This window comes from Podarcis tiliguerta (assembly GCF_965153285.1).
Source record: "Podarcis tiliguerta genome assembly, chromosome: 9".
Lineage (NCBI taxonomy): Eukaryota > Metazoa > Chordata > Lepidosauria > Squamata > Lacertidae > Podarcis > Podarcis tiliguerta.
In genome coordinates this window covers 2,627,809-2,642,130 of record NC_139542.1, presented here as the reverse complement: position 1 = coordinate 2,642,130, position 14,322 = coordinate 2,627,809, and the positions used below count along the sequence as shown (strand labels likewise).

Below are 14,322 nucleotides of genomic sequence, written 5' to 3'. Positions count from 1 at the left end.
ATAAAATACAGCATCAAACGCGAATAACAATTCAGATTTCAAAATCAATCTAGGGGGGAAATCTATACAATAAACATTAGATGATCACCAGGGCTAGCTGGCTAAATTAGTCCTCTTTGGGCCAGCGAAGAGACCACTGTGCAGTGGTCCAGGGCTGGCTTGCTGCACAGAGTTGCCCTAGATCAGGCTTCCTCAACCTCGGCCCTCCAGATGTTGAGACTACAGTTCCCATCATCCCTGACCACTGGTCCTGCTAGCTAGGGATGATGGGAGTTGTAGTCCCAAAAAACATCTGGAGGGCCGAGGTTGAGGAAGACTGCTCTAGAGGAATATGCACACAAGTCACTGTGCCTCCAGGCACACCTGGCCGGGCTGGGCTCACAGCCCACAACCCGCAGGTCCCAACCAAAAGGAAAATGGATATAATAATAATAATTTATTATTTATACCCCTCCCATCTGGCTGGGTTTCCCCAGCCACTCTGGGCGGCTTCCAACAAAAGACTAAGATACAATAACCTAACTAAAATACAGTAAAACTCAAAACCCACCCAATCCCTCGTGGCAGGCTTTTCACAAAGGCAATCTCCACCCACCCCAACGCACCCAAGACAGAAGAGAGACAGCGCGGCATATTGGTTACAGTGTCGGATGAGGGCATGGGTTCAAATCCTGCCCCTCAACCGTGAAGCTCCCTAGGTGTGACCTTGGGGGGGCCATCGCTGCCTAGCCTACCTCGCTGGGATGTTGGGGGGGGGGGTTAAACAAAGAGGGAAAAGCATGGATGCCACCTTGAAAAGCTGGGATATAAATACAGAAAATGGAAACACTAATAGGAAGGGAACACAGCTAACTTCCTCCCAATGGAAGGCCACTTCTCACAAGCCGCCTAGATGCAGGGGGGGGGGCTCTCCAAGGCTTTCCTGCCATTCCCCCCCCCCTTTCAACCTGCACACAGCCTAGTCGCAGCCTAGCAGAGCCCCCTTTGCGTCTATGCCCCAAGTACAAAAGGCCTCCTTGAGGCAGCCCCGTTTCAAGAGGGGAGCCTGTTGCATCTCCCAAAACCTTTGAAGATGGATGAATGCAAGAGGAGGCAAGAGAGGAGAGAAGCATTTAAGGTCCTTCAACTGGACACTCCCAAGGAATGCAAGCTTTTCTCTCAAAAGACCAAGAGGCTGCGGCTCAGAAATCCAGGCAGATGTTCCCTGCTTCAATAAAGGGGGCGGGCGGAGTTTCAACCATCTGTCTCCGATCCCCATTCACCCGCCTTGCAGCTGCCAGGCTGGGAACACCCCCCCCCCACAGGGCAGGTGCAAAAGGGGACTTTTAACTTGTTAAAAAGACCAAGCCGAACCCGCATTTTAAAAAATCTCCAGCCCTTCGCTTGTGGGAAGCGAGAGAAGCTTCTAATTGCACCATCTCAAAAAGGTGCCTTTTTAAATAATATTCTAAAGGGGTGGGGGAACAGGACACAATTTTGCCCAACAAAAAAAGTGTGTCAACGGTGTACTCAGTTGCCTGGTTTTGAGAGGGAAACAGATGAACTTGCCTCAATTCCAAAAAACCTCCAGTATTTGGGAAGGTTCCATTGTCACAGATGGACTGGCCCTGGTTTCAGTAAAACTACACCCCCCCTTAAAATGCTCAGGGGTCCCTGCCTGCCTTCAGCCCCTCCAACTAATGGGGAGGGGGGGTTGGGGAGGGGGAGTTTGCTGGCAAACTGATCAGCTGCAGCAACAGATTAAAAGCTGCAGTACTTTCAGCATGACCCAGCCTTCTGTGGTTGGGGGGGGGGAGAAACTGAAGGAAAAAGACCCCCAAAGGACACACGTTACCCGCCCCCTCCAGGCCCAATGAGTCCCTGGCATATTGGGAGTTCAAGTAAAATAAAAAATGCAATTCGCTGTGGTTTCCCAACACACACACTTTTTATTAACTGTCTTAAATTGTTGCTGTGGTTGGTTTTTCCCATTGATAATTTCATCTCTCTCTTTTTCCCTAACTGCTTGCAAACCGCTTTGAGGTGGGAGTGTTATTTTCTTCAATCCAGCGCTGTGCGAATTTTACGAAATAAATAGATAGGGTAATAGCAGGCAGCCTTTCGAAAGCAAAGCAACCTTTTGAAAGGAAACTCTCAGCGTCATCCTGGCCACAACTTTGCAGTCTCTTTCCTGTTAAGACTCTGAAGACATCACAACAACAGGAAGTACGGTTAAGACCTTAACCCATCAAGTCCCAAAAACTAGACAGCGGTCCACCCACGCAGCCCCACACCTATTTTTGGGGAGGGCAGGTTTCAAAAATACTGGTTGGAACCATCTCTTGGCAGCGGCATGGCCCAAAGTTTTTTGTTGTCTGCTGGCAAAGGTGGAGCGCTATTAATTCTTCCACGGAGACTGGTTTTTCTCAAATCTGCTGCTGAGAGATGGGAGAGGCCCGTTTTCCCACGAGACCACACCTGTCAACCCCTCTCGGCTCGCTGGAGGCAAGGGAGGCCTGGCCTGACTATATAAGTGCATCTGCAGGGGACTGGACTAGATGACTCTAGGGACCCCATCCAACTCTCCTGGTATGCCCTGCAGAGGACCTTAAGGTCCATGAATAATCATAGTTTAGAGGTCCCGGGCCCTAAGGAAGTCAGACTATCCTCCACCAGGGCCAGGGCCTTCTTAGTGATGGCTCCAACCTGGTGGAATGCTCTGTCCCATGAGACCAGGGCCCTGCAGGATTTAACCTCCTTCTGCAGAGCTATTCCCACCTGGCTTTCAATCTGAACTTAGCCTGATCTTTTAGTCCCCTTCCTTCCCTCCCTCTCCCCTTTTTATGAAGATTACCCACTCTGGGATCCCACAGCTAATTCTCCCCTGGTCTCATTGGCCCAAATAGGACTAATTTAGCCAGCTAGCCCTGGGGATCATCTAATGTTTATTGGATGGATTTCTCCCCTAAACTGATTTTGAATTTTCTGTCATTCACGTTTTATACTGTATTTCATGCTGTTTTTGTTGCATCCAGTAAGTGCATTGCACACCCTACAAATCTGGTATCAATTTCAATTGCCTGAACACAGATTCTCTACTTATCCTACCGGAGGCCATGCAAGCAGATTTTTGGACTGTTGTGCGCAGCCCTAGGCACAGAACAGCATTCTGGCGCACCCTGGAATGCCGGCGCGATATGGGAAATGGATTAGTCACCGTGGATGCAAACTTCCAGCATTTCAAAGTACTGAAATCTGGGCACTTCAAATACATTCGAGGAGAGAACAAAGACCACTCCAATCCACAAGCAGTAAAGGGATTAGGAGGGCCAGAAAACACATCCTCAGCTTTGAAAATTCACCTGAAAACAACCAAGCCATAAACCTGCCACACACACACCCAGCAAACCTGAAACCAGCTACCTCACCCTCTCCAGCAAATGCAGGAAGGTTCCTGCAAGCCCCAAAGAACAGAACCAAATCTTTTTAGGTTTCAGCCCCCTTGGGCTGCACTACAGGTCTGAAACTGGTTTGGAGCCCAGCACAGCTCCTGCTGAAGAACTTCAGGAGTTGCATGCCGGGCGCAAGTCCACGCCAGAGCAGGGAGAGCCAAGATTAGGAATGGAATTCACACTTTTTGAGAAGGACACCAGGTTTCCAATTAGGGGAAGCGGCCATGCTCTCGCCCCCGGAGCAACCTAAATTGAATTAAAGGACAGTGGTCCTTTCTTCGACCAGGCCAGATCATCATCTTTGCACATCTGCAGGACACCATTTTTGGGGGGAGGGGATTGTATTTGAATAACGGTGGAGAGGACCCTTGTTTTGTTTTCCAGCAAACACAGTTCCACTGAGGGAGTCAAGAACTCTTATCCCCTTCACCAGAAAAAGGTCAGGACCCACAACTCCCCAGCTGGCCAACATGAGCCATTTTGAATTGCCACATTTGCAGGGAAGAATGTAAGAAAAGACTGCAGGATCAGGCCAGGGGCGCATCTCACCCAGCATCCTGCTCCCACATTAGCCAACCAGATGCCTTGTGGGAAACCAGCAAGCAGGATTTGAACCCAAGAGCAACGCTTTCCTCCTGCGGTTTCCAGCAACTGATGTTGTTATTTATTATTAATTATTATTATTATTAATTCTTTTATATATTGTGATTTTATGTCGTGAACCACCCTGAGATCTACGGGTAGATCTCATTATTATTATTAGTTATTATTATTAACAATCATAATCATATGATCTACCTTTAGATCTCAGGGTGGTTCACGACATAAAATCACAATATATAAAAGAAGAATACATAATAAAAGCAAAACCAAAGGCAACCCAATAATCTCCCCTTCCACAACGCAATTCTTGAGCCATCTGCTGTTGTTTCTTGGGAAAAGCCCTTGGCCATTTCTGTTCCAAGAAGCTAGCAAACTAAAACTATGTATCAGCAAACGGCATCAAAAGACAGAGCCTCGGGATTAACGCTTTTTCACGCTCCATCAAATCCTCATTTAAAGCCTTTCTGCTGGGGGCTGAAACCAAACAACCAACACCTCCCCACCCTCCAAGGATCAGCAAAAAAATCCAACTTACACATCTTCCAAGATCGCCAGCTCTGGCTCCATTGGGGAATCCGGGCCCATGCCTGCGCCAACAACAACAAAAAGAGGTTCCCGTGAGGAAAGAGAAATTCGAGGAGTATCGCTAAGGCCGCCGGGATGGGAGGGAGTCCCCCATCCCCCTGGCTTTTGGGGGTCTTCCGTGGGGTTGCCCTCTTCCAACGTCACATTCTGCTAAGAAGGAGCCTGACAAAACTAGACGTTTCTTGGGAAGAGCTACAAAGAGACTCCAGAAGGCACCTTAGGTTTGGGGAGCTTATGGCATAATGGTGGGGTGCAAACCTTTGTATGGGGAACGAGAGAGATTGCATATAAATTGGGCTGCCATACAAAGATTCACGGCTAGGAAAGGAGAAGGGCGCTTCTTGTGTTCCAGGTGCGTGGAAACCCTGGACTTTTTTCAGGTACTACTGAACTGAAATTCCCCACACCCCAAAAAAACTCTGGCCACCGCCCCCTTAAGCTCCCTTAAAGCATCCTTCAGAACTGCGGCTTGCACAACCCACTAAAGAAAATGGTTCAAACTGTTTTAGTTTGATTAATGCATGGGTAGGCAAACTAAGGCCCGGGGGCCGGATCTGGCCCAATCGCCTACTAATCCAGCCCACAGACAGTCTGGGAATCAGCGTGTTTTTACATGAGTAGAATATGTCCTTTTATTTAGAATGTATCTCTGGGTTATTTGTGGGGCCTGCCTGGTGTTTTTACATGAGTAGAATGTGTGCTTTCATTTAAAATGCATCTCTGGGTTATTTGTGGGGCATAGGAATTCGTTCTTTTTTCTCCTTCAAAATATAATAATAATTTATTATTTGTACCCCGCCCATCTGGCTGGGTTTCCCCAGCCACTCTGGGCGGCTTCCAACAAAGATGAAAAATACACTAAAATGTCACATATTAAAAACTTCCCTGAACAGGGCTGCCTTCAGATGTCTTCTGAATGTCAAAATATAGTCTGGCCCCCCACAAGGTCTGAGGGACAGCGTACTGGCCCCTGGATTAATGCAACAAAAGGGATGGACTTGGTCCAGCGATGACAATCTGATAGTCACTTTATACCTCCAATGCCCCCCTCCCCCCCAGATAACCCCCCCTGCCAACATTTCGACCATTGTGCAAGCAGGCAGAGGCTGATTTGGTCTGAGTTCAGCCACACATTCTCCTGGTCCCAGATCAAAGAGATCCTGGATCACAGATCTTCTACTTCAGGCCATGCCAACCCCTGATCTGAAACTGCAGGATACCACCTCCTAGGAAAGTCTCAGATGCTTCTGGGAATGCCCTGCTTTTACAGATTAAAGGTTTGCTGATATGGTCCAGGAACCCCTCTGGAATCTTATCAAGAGAGATAAACGAGGTGGGAAACCAGAAAGAAGTTTCTCCGTTCAGGCTTCCCCAAACTGGCGCCCTCCGGGAATCTTTGGTCTACAACTCCCATCAGCACCAGACGCTGCGGACAATGGTCAGGGATGGCGGGAGTTTTAGTCCCACGCTTAACTGGAGGACCAGCCGTTAGCTGCCTGGGCACTCCAAGAGATCAGGAGAGCTCGCCTGCGCCCAAAGACCCATTATGACCAGCAATGGAAGGGGGCCTATTAGAATTAACAGGCTTAGCGAAGATGGCAAAATCGGCATGTTTAATCAGAGAAAAGAGACAAGCATCCCATAAAAGACCCCGCTCAGAGTAAGAGCCACTCCTTTCACAGTTGCTTTAATTGGGGTCGTTTGTTTTATGTTTGCTAATATGCAATTTTATGTTTTTATATTGCAAACGTCCTTGTGATCATCGGATGAAATGAGATACAAAATTAGTTATTATTATTTAACATAATGTAGGAGACACACTAGGAACGTGGGTGGCGCTGTGGGTAAAACCTCAGCGCCTAGGACTTGCCGATCACATGGTCGACGGTTCGAATCCCCGTGGCGGGGTGCGCTCCCGTTGTTCGGTCCCAGCGCCTGCCAACCTAGCAGTTCAAAAGCACCCCCGGGTGCTAGTAGATAAAGAGGGACCGTTTACTGGCGGGAAGGTAAACAGCGTTTCCGTGTGCTGCGCTGGCTCGCCAGATGCAGCTTGTCACGCTGGCCACGTGACCCGGAAGTGTCTCCGGACAGCACTGGCTCCCGGCCTATTAAGTGAGATGGGCGCACAACCCTAGAGTCGGACACGACTGGCCCGTACGGGCAGGGGTACCTTTATTTTACCTTAGGAGACACACTAGTCTCCCCCGCTTTGCAGGGGATCCCTTCCAACTTTATGATTCTATTATTCTGCCCAGTACCGTTTTTAAAGTTCCATTAAAGTGTTTTAAATTTGTTGTTAGCTGCCCTGCGCCCGGTTTTTGCACCGGGAAGGGCAGGGTATAAATAATTTCTATTATTATTATTATTATTATTATTATTATTATTATTATTATTATTATTATAAAATGTGGTGGAGTCTCCTTCTTTGGAGGTCTTTAAGCAGAGGCTTGACAACCATATGTCAGGAGTGCTCTGATGGTGTTTCCTGCTTGGCAGGGGGTTGGACTCGATGGCCCCTGTGGTCTCTTCCAACTCTATGATTCTATTATTAATTATTATTATTATTACTATTACTATTACTATTACTACTACAGGGTTGGAAGACAATTCAACAGGGGCTGTTCTCCTAATCCCATCTCTTCCCCACACAGGGAGCAGGCAGCTTTTTCTTAACACCCCCTTGACATAGTTTAGTGCAGCACAGGAGCCCCCTTTGGGGAAGGCGGTTGGCAGCTGCCTCCAAACACCGACCTGAATCGCCAGATTCCTGCGAGGACTCAGAAGAGACGGAATCCTGCGAGGACCACTCTTTCTTGAAGTCAAGGCCCAGCCGCTTCCTTCTCTTGGGGGTGTCACAATCACTGCAAAAAAGACCAGTGGTTAAGAACCTTGGAATATTATTATTATTATTAATGATGATAATAGTGGCACCCCACCAATCTGACTGGGACCCCCCCAGCCACATAATAAAACATCAAATATTAATAAAACATCGAATCATTTCATCTGCACAACCACCCTGTGAGGTTGGCCCTGCTGGCCACATGACCCGGAAAGCCGTCTGTGGACAAATTCCGGCTCCCTCAGCTCAAAAGCGAGATGATGGAAATGTAAAGAAAAAGAAGGAACCTTTTACTACATGTGATGGACGTGCCCCAGGGTAAAAGACTTCTGGGAAAGGATTTATAATGGACTGAAAAAAGTGCTGAAAAACACATTTATTAAAAAACCAGAAGCCTTTTTACTTGGTATAGTGGGGGGGGTGAAATCCCCAAAAAGGATGTTACTTTTTTCCTGTATGCCACAACAGATGCGAAAATATTGCTAGCGAAGAACTGGAAGAAACAAGATTTACCAACTATCGAAAAATGGCAGATGAAGATGATGGACTATACGGAACTTGCCGAACTGACCGGGAGACTCAGAGACCAGAGAGAAGAGAAGGTGGAAGAAGATTGGAAGACGTTTAAGGAATATTTGAAAAAATATGTTAATATTTACATCTTAGAAAAGCTTTGGAAGTGGTTTTAGGCTGTAGGGTTAGAAGATAGTGTGTTTTAAAATAGCATTAAGTGATAAAATGTGAAGGTTTTTTATGGTTAAAGTAAGTGTGATAAAACAATGGTTAGAAATTATGATATGTACACATATCTCAGCCCAAGATCAGCCTTCCAGCGAAGCGTAGATTTGAACCCAGAGCTTCCTGCCTTAAGTCTACAATGTGCTGCAGTCGCGCTCCTTTCAACTAACTTCCCTGTTTTACTTTTTTTAAAAAAAGGATCTGGGGAAGAGTTTTGTGAAACATAGAAAGCTCGCTCACTCCTTTGCAACTTCCCGTTTAAAAACTAAGGAGAGACGGACAGGTTTGCTGGTTCCAGATTGTCACAGCTCCGCTTGACCTTGGGGAGGGGGCACACCAAGTTTCAGGCCTCTGGGCAACGTACAGAGCGCCAGTCACCTTATCGTAAGCCACAGCGAGATGCCAGCTGCTCAATGATTAACTTACGGGGCAGGTCGGCTAAAGTGATGGGAGAGGCTCCTGGGCAAGGTTAGCTGCAGGCCCATAGATAAAATAATATATCTCGCACCCATTTCCTCTCCCTCCACCCAGCTGCAAAAAAAATGTTCTTGCCAAAACCCCTGAGGGAGTGGGTGAAAACACAGAGAGCCCAGGAGAAGGGAAGGGGCTGGGCTAAGGTCTTGCCTGAAACCCCACCAGCCTGTCTTTGTGCTTTAAGTCCAGTGCTGCGTCTTATTTCTGTGCAGGCAGAACAAGTGGCTTCTCTGCTTAATCTAGGTGTTTTTTCTCCCATACACCTTAGGGGCTTCACTACCCACTGAGAGGTGGTCCACCCCACACACACATGTGTTCATATTGCAAGCTGGGCCTTTCCAGCACCCAATTCACCGAGTAGAAAAACAGATTTGTAGAAATGGAAGGGACCACAGGGGTCATCTAGTCCAACCCCCGGAAACGCAGTACTCGAACTCAGGACCCTGAGATTAACAAGTCTCATGTTCTACCAACAGAGCTATCTCCCCAGTCTGAACTCTGCTAGAGCCCTCCTCCCTGGGAGATACTCCTAACCTTGCAAAGCTGCTGCTTTTGTTGGACTACAAATCCCATCATTCCCCGACTGCTAGCTAAGAGATGATGGGATTTGTAGTCCAACAGCAGTTGGGAAGACCGAGACAGATGGACCCCAAAGGCCTGGTTCACAGTTAAGGCAGTTTCCTCTACTCCAAAAAAACCCAAAAACATAGGTCTTGCCAACCCCCCATGGTACCTCCTGAGCAAAGGACTTCAGGATTACAGCCTCAATATTACTAGTCGGGCTGCAGGCAGCTCTTGTCAAAAAGCCCCCCCCCCACACACAAATCCTGTGGTTCAGACAGGGTTACAGACACCATAATTATAAAAACAGTCATGCAGTCGCAGTTTCACAAGAGCCAATTTTTCTGCAAAGCCTTTTGCTTCTACCAGGCAAGAGCAAAATAAAAAAAGTCCTGTGCGCAGGACATGAAAGGCATGCAAACATTATTTGCTCTGCTGTACACCCTGGCAGGGGAGGGAGAGGAAACCACACACACACACACACACACACACACACACACACATTATTTCTTCTTTTTGAACAGAAGTGACATTGTGCAGGCAAACAGTCCTGCAGAGAGAAGGCAGCCCTGAGAGGCAGGAAAGAGTGTTTCAAAGCGGGGAGGGAAGAGGAAGAGGTTAGAACAAGGGGGGAGAGGGTGGGAAGAATAAAGAATGTCCTCCCTGGAGGAGGACAAAAGGGAGCATTTAAAAAGCAACCTAAGAAAGCAGGTTTACATAGACTTCAGCCTATGCCCTGGGTTTAAAAACTGAACTCGGGTTTTGATAAATCCCCATTTGATTTTCCTGTCCCGCTGCTGAGCACATGTGCGCAGCTCCAACCCATTCCTACCCCCCCCTCCCAAATATGCATGCTTAGGATTACAGCCTCATGGACATTTTTTTTCCAAAACAGGAAAAAGAAAGCCTCAGGGCTGCTTTTTGCAGCCCACCCACCCAAATCTCAGAGGAACCAGTTTTCTCCTCCAACATGGAGGCAAGATGGTTGCATGGAGGGGGGGGGGGGGAAATGGTATATTGACAGGGACACTGACCAACCACAGCCTCCCCCCACAACAATACTCCTCTCACCTACCCAGACCCCCATCTTGCACACATTATTCAGCAGGGCAGCACACATTAGCCAACAGAAAAATCCCACAAGAGGCAAATGGACAAAGCAATGGATCTCGTTTCTGGCGCATGCATGCAGATCCTAAAGGCTGTGTGGCGTAGTGCTTAGAGCAGGCATGGCCAAACTTGGCCCTCCAGCTGTTTTGGGACTACAACTCCCATCTGCCCTAGCTAACAGGACCAGTGGTCACGGATGATGGGAATTGTAGTCCCAAAACAGCTGGAGGGCCAAGTTTGGCCATGCCTGGTCTAGCAGATGTCACTCAAAGGGGTTAGATTGTGGCCACTGTGGGTTGTTGGTTTTTTACACATCTGTTTATTTATTTGCCTACATGAAAACATTATTAGCACTTGCTTTTAAAAAAGGAAAAAATCAGTTTAGTTTTACACTATTCAACCATGTTTGGAATGGCTGGTTTCACATCTGACCAAAAATAAATGTTAAGAGTTGTCTTAATATTTCAATTATATAGTTCGATTATGGCATAAAGGCTGACTCTTAGAGGCTTAGAATGTCTTGGAGGGGCAGAATAAGGAATGAGCCCCACTGTGCAGGGAGAAAAATATATAGATTCCCCCATGTGGGGTAATTAATCGAAGACTTAGCGGAAGTTCCTGCATTGAAGGGGGCTGGGATAGATGAGCTTTGGGGTTTCCCCCTTCCAACTCTACGATTCTGTAACTTTTTGGGATCGCTAGGTCCAAAGCGTACCCGGCAGTGAAGCTGTTAGGAATGTGGGTTTCTAGACCTTTTTAATATCCTGTTTGCACTGAAAACGGCAGGCCTTACTTCCAAGAAAGCATGCACTGTGTTGCAGGGGCTGAGGCTCCTTCCAGAATAAAAGCGCCCTTAAATTCAACAAGCGCATGGACCACACAGCTCAATGCATCAGGTGCGCTCAGGTGCACGATGCCCAACCCTGAACTGGGAAACAGGAGCGCGTATAAGTCTGCGCACACACAAAGCGCTTCTTGCGGCCTTCCAGGAAAACAGGATGCTGGGCTTAGATGGGCCTCTGGCCCGGATCCTGCTGTGTTACTCTTACATTTGGGGAGGGGGAGAGAATGAAAGGAAGGTAGGGGAGAGGAAAGACCCTGGGCATTGCAGTGGGGCTGGGCTAGAGGACCTCTGGATTCCCCTTGCAATTCTACAATCCTAGGACGACCCAGAGGAAAACTGATCAGTGTTTAGGGTATGGCAAGGGCACCTTCGAAAAGTTGATAGGTTCCAGAGGCCGCCCGCCAACCCGCCCCAATAATCCCAGGCCTGATCCTGCTGCAAAACTCTTACATTGGGAGTGGAGGGAGAGAGAATGAAAGGAAAGGAAAGATTTAGTTTCTTTGCATTTCCTGCATGGCAGTGGGGCTGTTCTAGGAGACCCTATATGTCTCCCATATATATATATATATATATATACACACACACACACACACACACACACACACACATATACACATACACACATACATACATATATATATATACACACATATATACACACACACCCACATATACATACACATATATATATATATATATGACAATCCTATATTGTTTTAATGTTGCATTTTAATCTTGTTTTTTAAATTGTATTTCAATCAACTTGTTTTTCTTATTGGTTGTTAGCCGCCCTGAGCCCGGTCTTGGCTGAGGAGGGTGGGGTATGAATAAAATTATTATTATTATTATTATTATTATTATTATTAGGCAACCTCAAGGGGGGGCAGTTTGTTTTGTCCTTATTCTGCATTTTGAGTTTCTATCTTGTATATATATTGCTGCCCCTGCCGGGAGCTCTGCGGATGAATATACAAATTTATTTTTTAAAAATAGAGAAATAAAGGGGAACTAACCAGTGCTAAGGTTGGGGTAAAGCAGAAATGGAGGGGGGGCTCTCCATTCCAGATGTTGCTGGCCTATCGCTCCCTCCCCCAGCACAATCCCAGACCGTGCAACTGGGAGTCACGCAACATCTGGAAAGGCGCCTCCGGCCTCTTTCCCAACCAGCCAGCTTTGGGGGGGGGCCTCCTGCAGCTCCGCAAGGGCCCCGATTCCTCCTCGACCCCACACGTGTGTGTCCCCTCCCCACTACCCCCCAGACATCCCTCCACCTCCGGCCTCCGCCGGCATTCCTGATCCCGTTAAAGGCTCCCTTTGTCCGGCTCCCACGCGGCCCGGGCGTCCCCCCCCCCTCCAAACCCTGAACACAGCTGCTCGCTTTTTCCGCCCAGGAGAGAAGTTGGGGGGCAGGAAGAGGTGGGGGGGTTACAGACTCTTGCTTTTTTCCAAACGCACACACACAAAAACCTTGCAATGTTGCAAAGGCGCGCACGTGGCCCCCCGCCCCGTCCCGCAAAGTACCCTTCCCCCTTTTCGCGTGGAATAAAACCACGCGCGCCTCTGCAAAGGCTGCACGTGAGGATCGGACTGGTGGGTCGCTTGCAAAAAGCGACACGCACCCCCCCCAAAAAAATAATGGATTTCCTATTAGGCCCAGTCTAATTTCCCCCGGCAAATCCTGCGTGCACAAAATGACATGCAAAGCTAAATTCCTGCAACAACACACACACCCCGCGGACATGCCAGATCCCCAATTTTCCTCCTCCAAGGCGCTAGTCCTCGTGGTCTTACCTGCCCAGGCCGGTCAGCTTGTCCATATTCAGCGCCAAGGTGGTGACCGGGGACATCGCGGCGGCTCCGTCGCCGTCCGGGAAAAGGGTCTTGGGCCCGACGGCGAGGAAGCCGAGGGTCTTCTTGGATCTCCGGGCTTCGCGGCAGGCCGGGGGGGATCCCGCGGATACCCGGGCGGTCTCCATTTGAGGCTGCTGCGCGTAAAGGCGAGAGGCTGGAGAGGCTCCGAGTTTCTTTCTCGAAGCGCCGCGAAAATCAAAGGAGGAATCCGATCCGAGGGAATGATGGCTGCCCGCTTCGGCTGCGAAGACACGTGTCGGGGCGCGTTCCCACGAGCATGCATCCAGGCTCGGCGAGAGGCTGCCGCGCCGAAGTGCTCCCTGGCGAAAGAGATGGTGCTTTGGAGAGAAGCAGAAATAGATATCCCGGAGGCTTCTTTTCCAAAGCTGGCGCTGCGAGGACTGAGCGAAAGGAGAGAGAGATGCTCGTTGCACAAGAGGATCAGGGATGCGCGGCGCCCCGAGGGGGGTTTTTATAGGCAGGATGCAGGCGAGGAAGCTCCGCCCGGCGACGCGGCTGCCTCCGCGGATGCTCCGCCCGCATCCCTCGCCGCGCCGCTTGCATATTCGAAAAATAACAGAGCCAAGAGGAGAATGTTGGGCAGCCAATGGCAGCGGCGCGGGAAGAAAGGAGGAGGAATTTGCAAGGTGGGGGGGGGGGGCACCGCGAGAAAAGTGCACGATGCACGTGCACGTGGGAGCCCGGAAAAAGGGCGAGCGAGGGGGGGGGCAGGATTGCACGCCCTCCAACAGCGCCGGATTTACGCATAAACTAAACAAGCTGCAGCTCAGGGCCCCGCTCTCTTGGGGGCCCCCCAAAAAAAATTAAAGGGGGGGAACCTGGATGTACATTTCCAAAATATAAGATAAAAAAAAAGAAAATTACTTTGATAAAATGTATATTTTTGTTATGTGCAAATGGCTTTAGATACTATTCAACACAAAAAATTAAACCTGGATGTGCATTTCCAAAATATAAGATAAAAAACAAGTTACTTTGATAAAATACATATTGCTTTGGATACCTATGAGGTCCATAAATGACCATATAGCATATATTCAACACAAAAAACGGCGACAATTTGTTGTTGACAAAGGACAGCTGGACATATAAAGGGCCCCATTACCTTCAGTAGTTTAGGGCCTCATCAAACCTAAATCCAGCCCTGGAAACAGGAACGACCCCTTCCATAATGATAATTTTACTGTTTATATCCCACCCAGCTGACTGGGTTCCCCCAGCCACTCTGGGCAGCTTCCAATCTATATAAAAACCTAATAAAA

General features: G+C 48.4%; 1 protein-coding gene across 2 annotated transcripts in view; it reads right to left on the bottom strand.

Annotated features, from left to right (window-relative positions):
• The window catches only part of CDC25B (cell division cycle 25B), a 29,080-nt gene extending 15,402 nt beyond the window's left edge, over window positions 1–13,678 (bottom strand). The window contains exons 1-3 of one of the 2 annotated variants that reach the window (XM_083398458.1): window positions 12,980–13,678; window positions 7,371–7,480; window positions 4,570–4,621 (exon numbers count right to left, since the gene is read on the bottom strand). In XM_083398458.1, coding sequence (XP_083254584.1) covers window positions 4,570–4,621; window positions 7,371–7,480; window positions 12,980–13,164 — 347 coding nt within the window. In that variant the 5' untranslated portion in view covers window positions 13,165–13,678. The remainder of the gene's footprint in view (window positions 1–4,569; window positions 4,622–7,370; window positions 7,481–12,979) is intronic. The other variant, XM_083398457.1, reaches the window with a different exon arrangement.
• Between the last annotated feature and the right edge of the window lie 644 nt (window positions 13,679–14,322).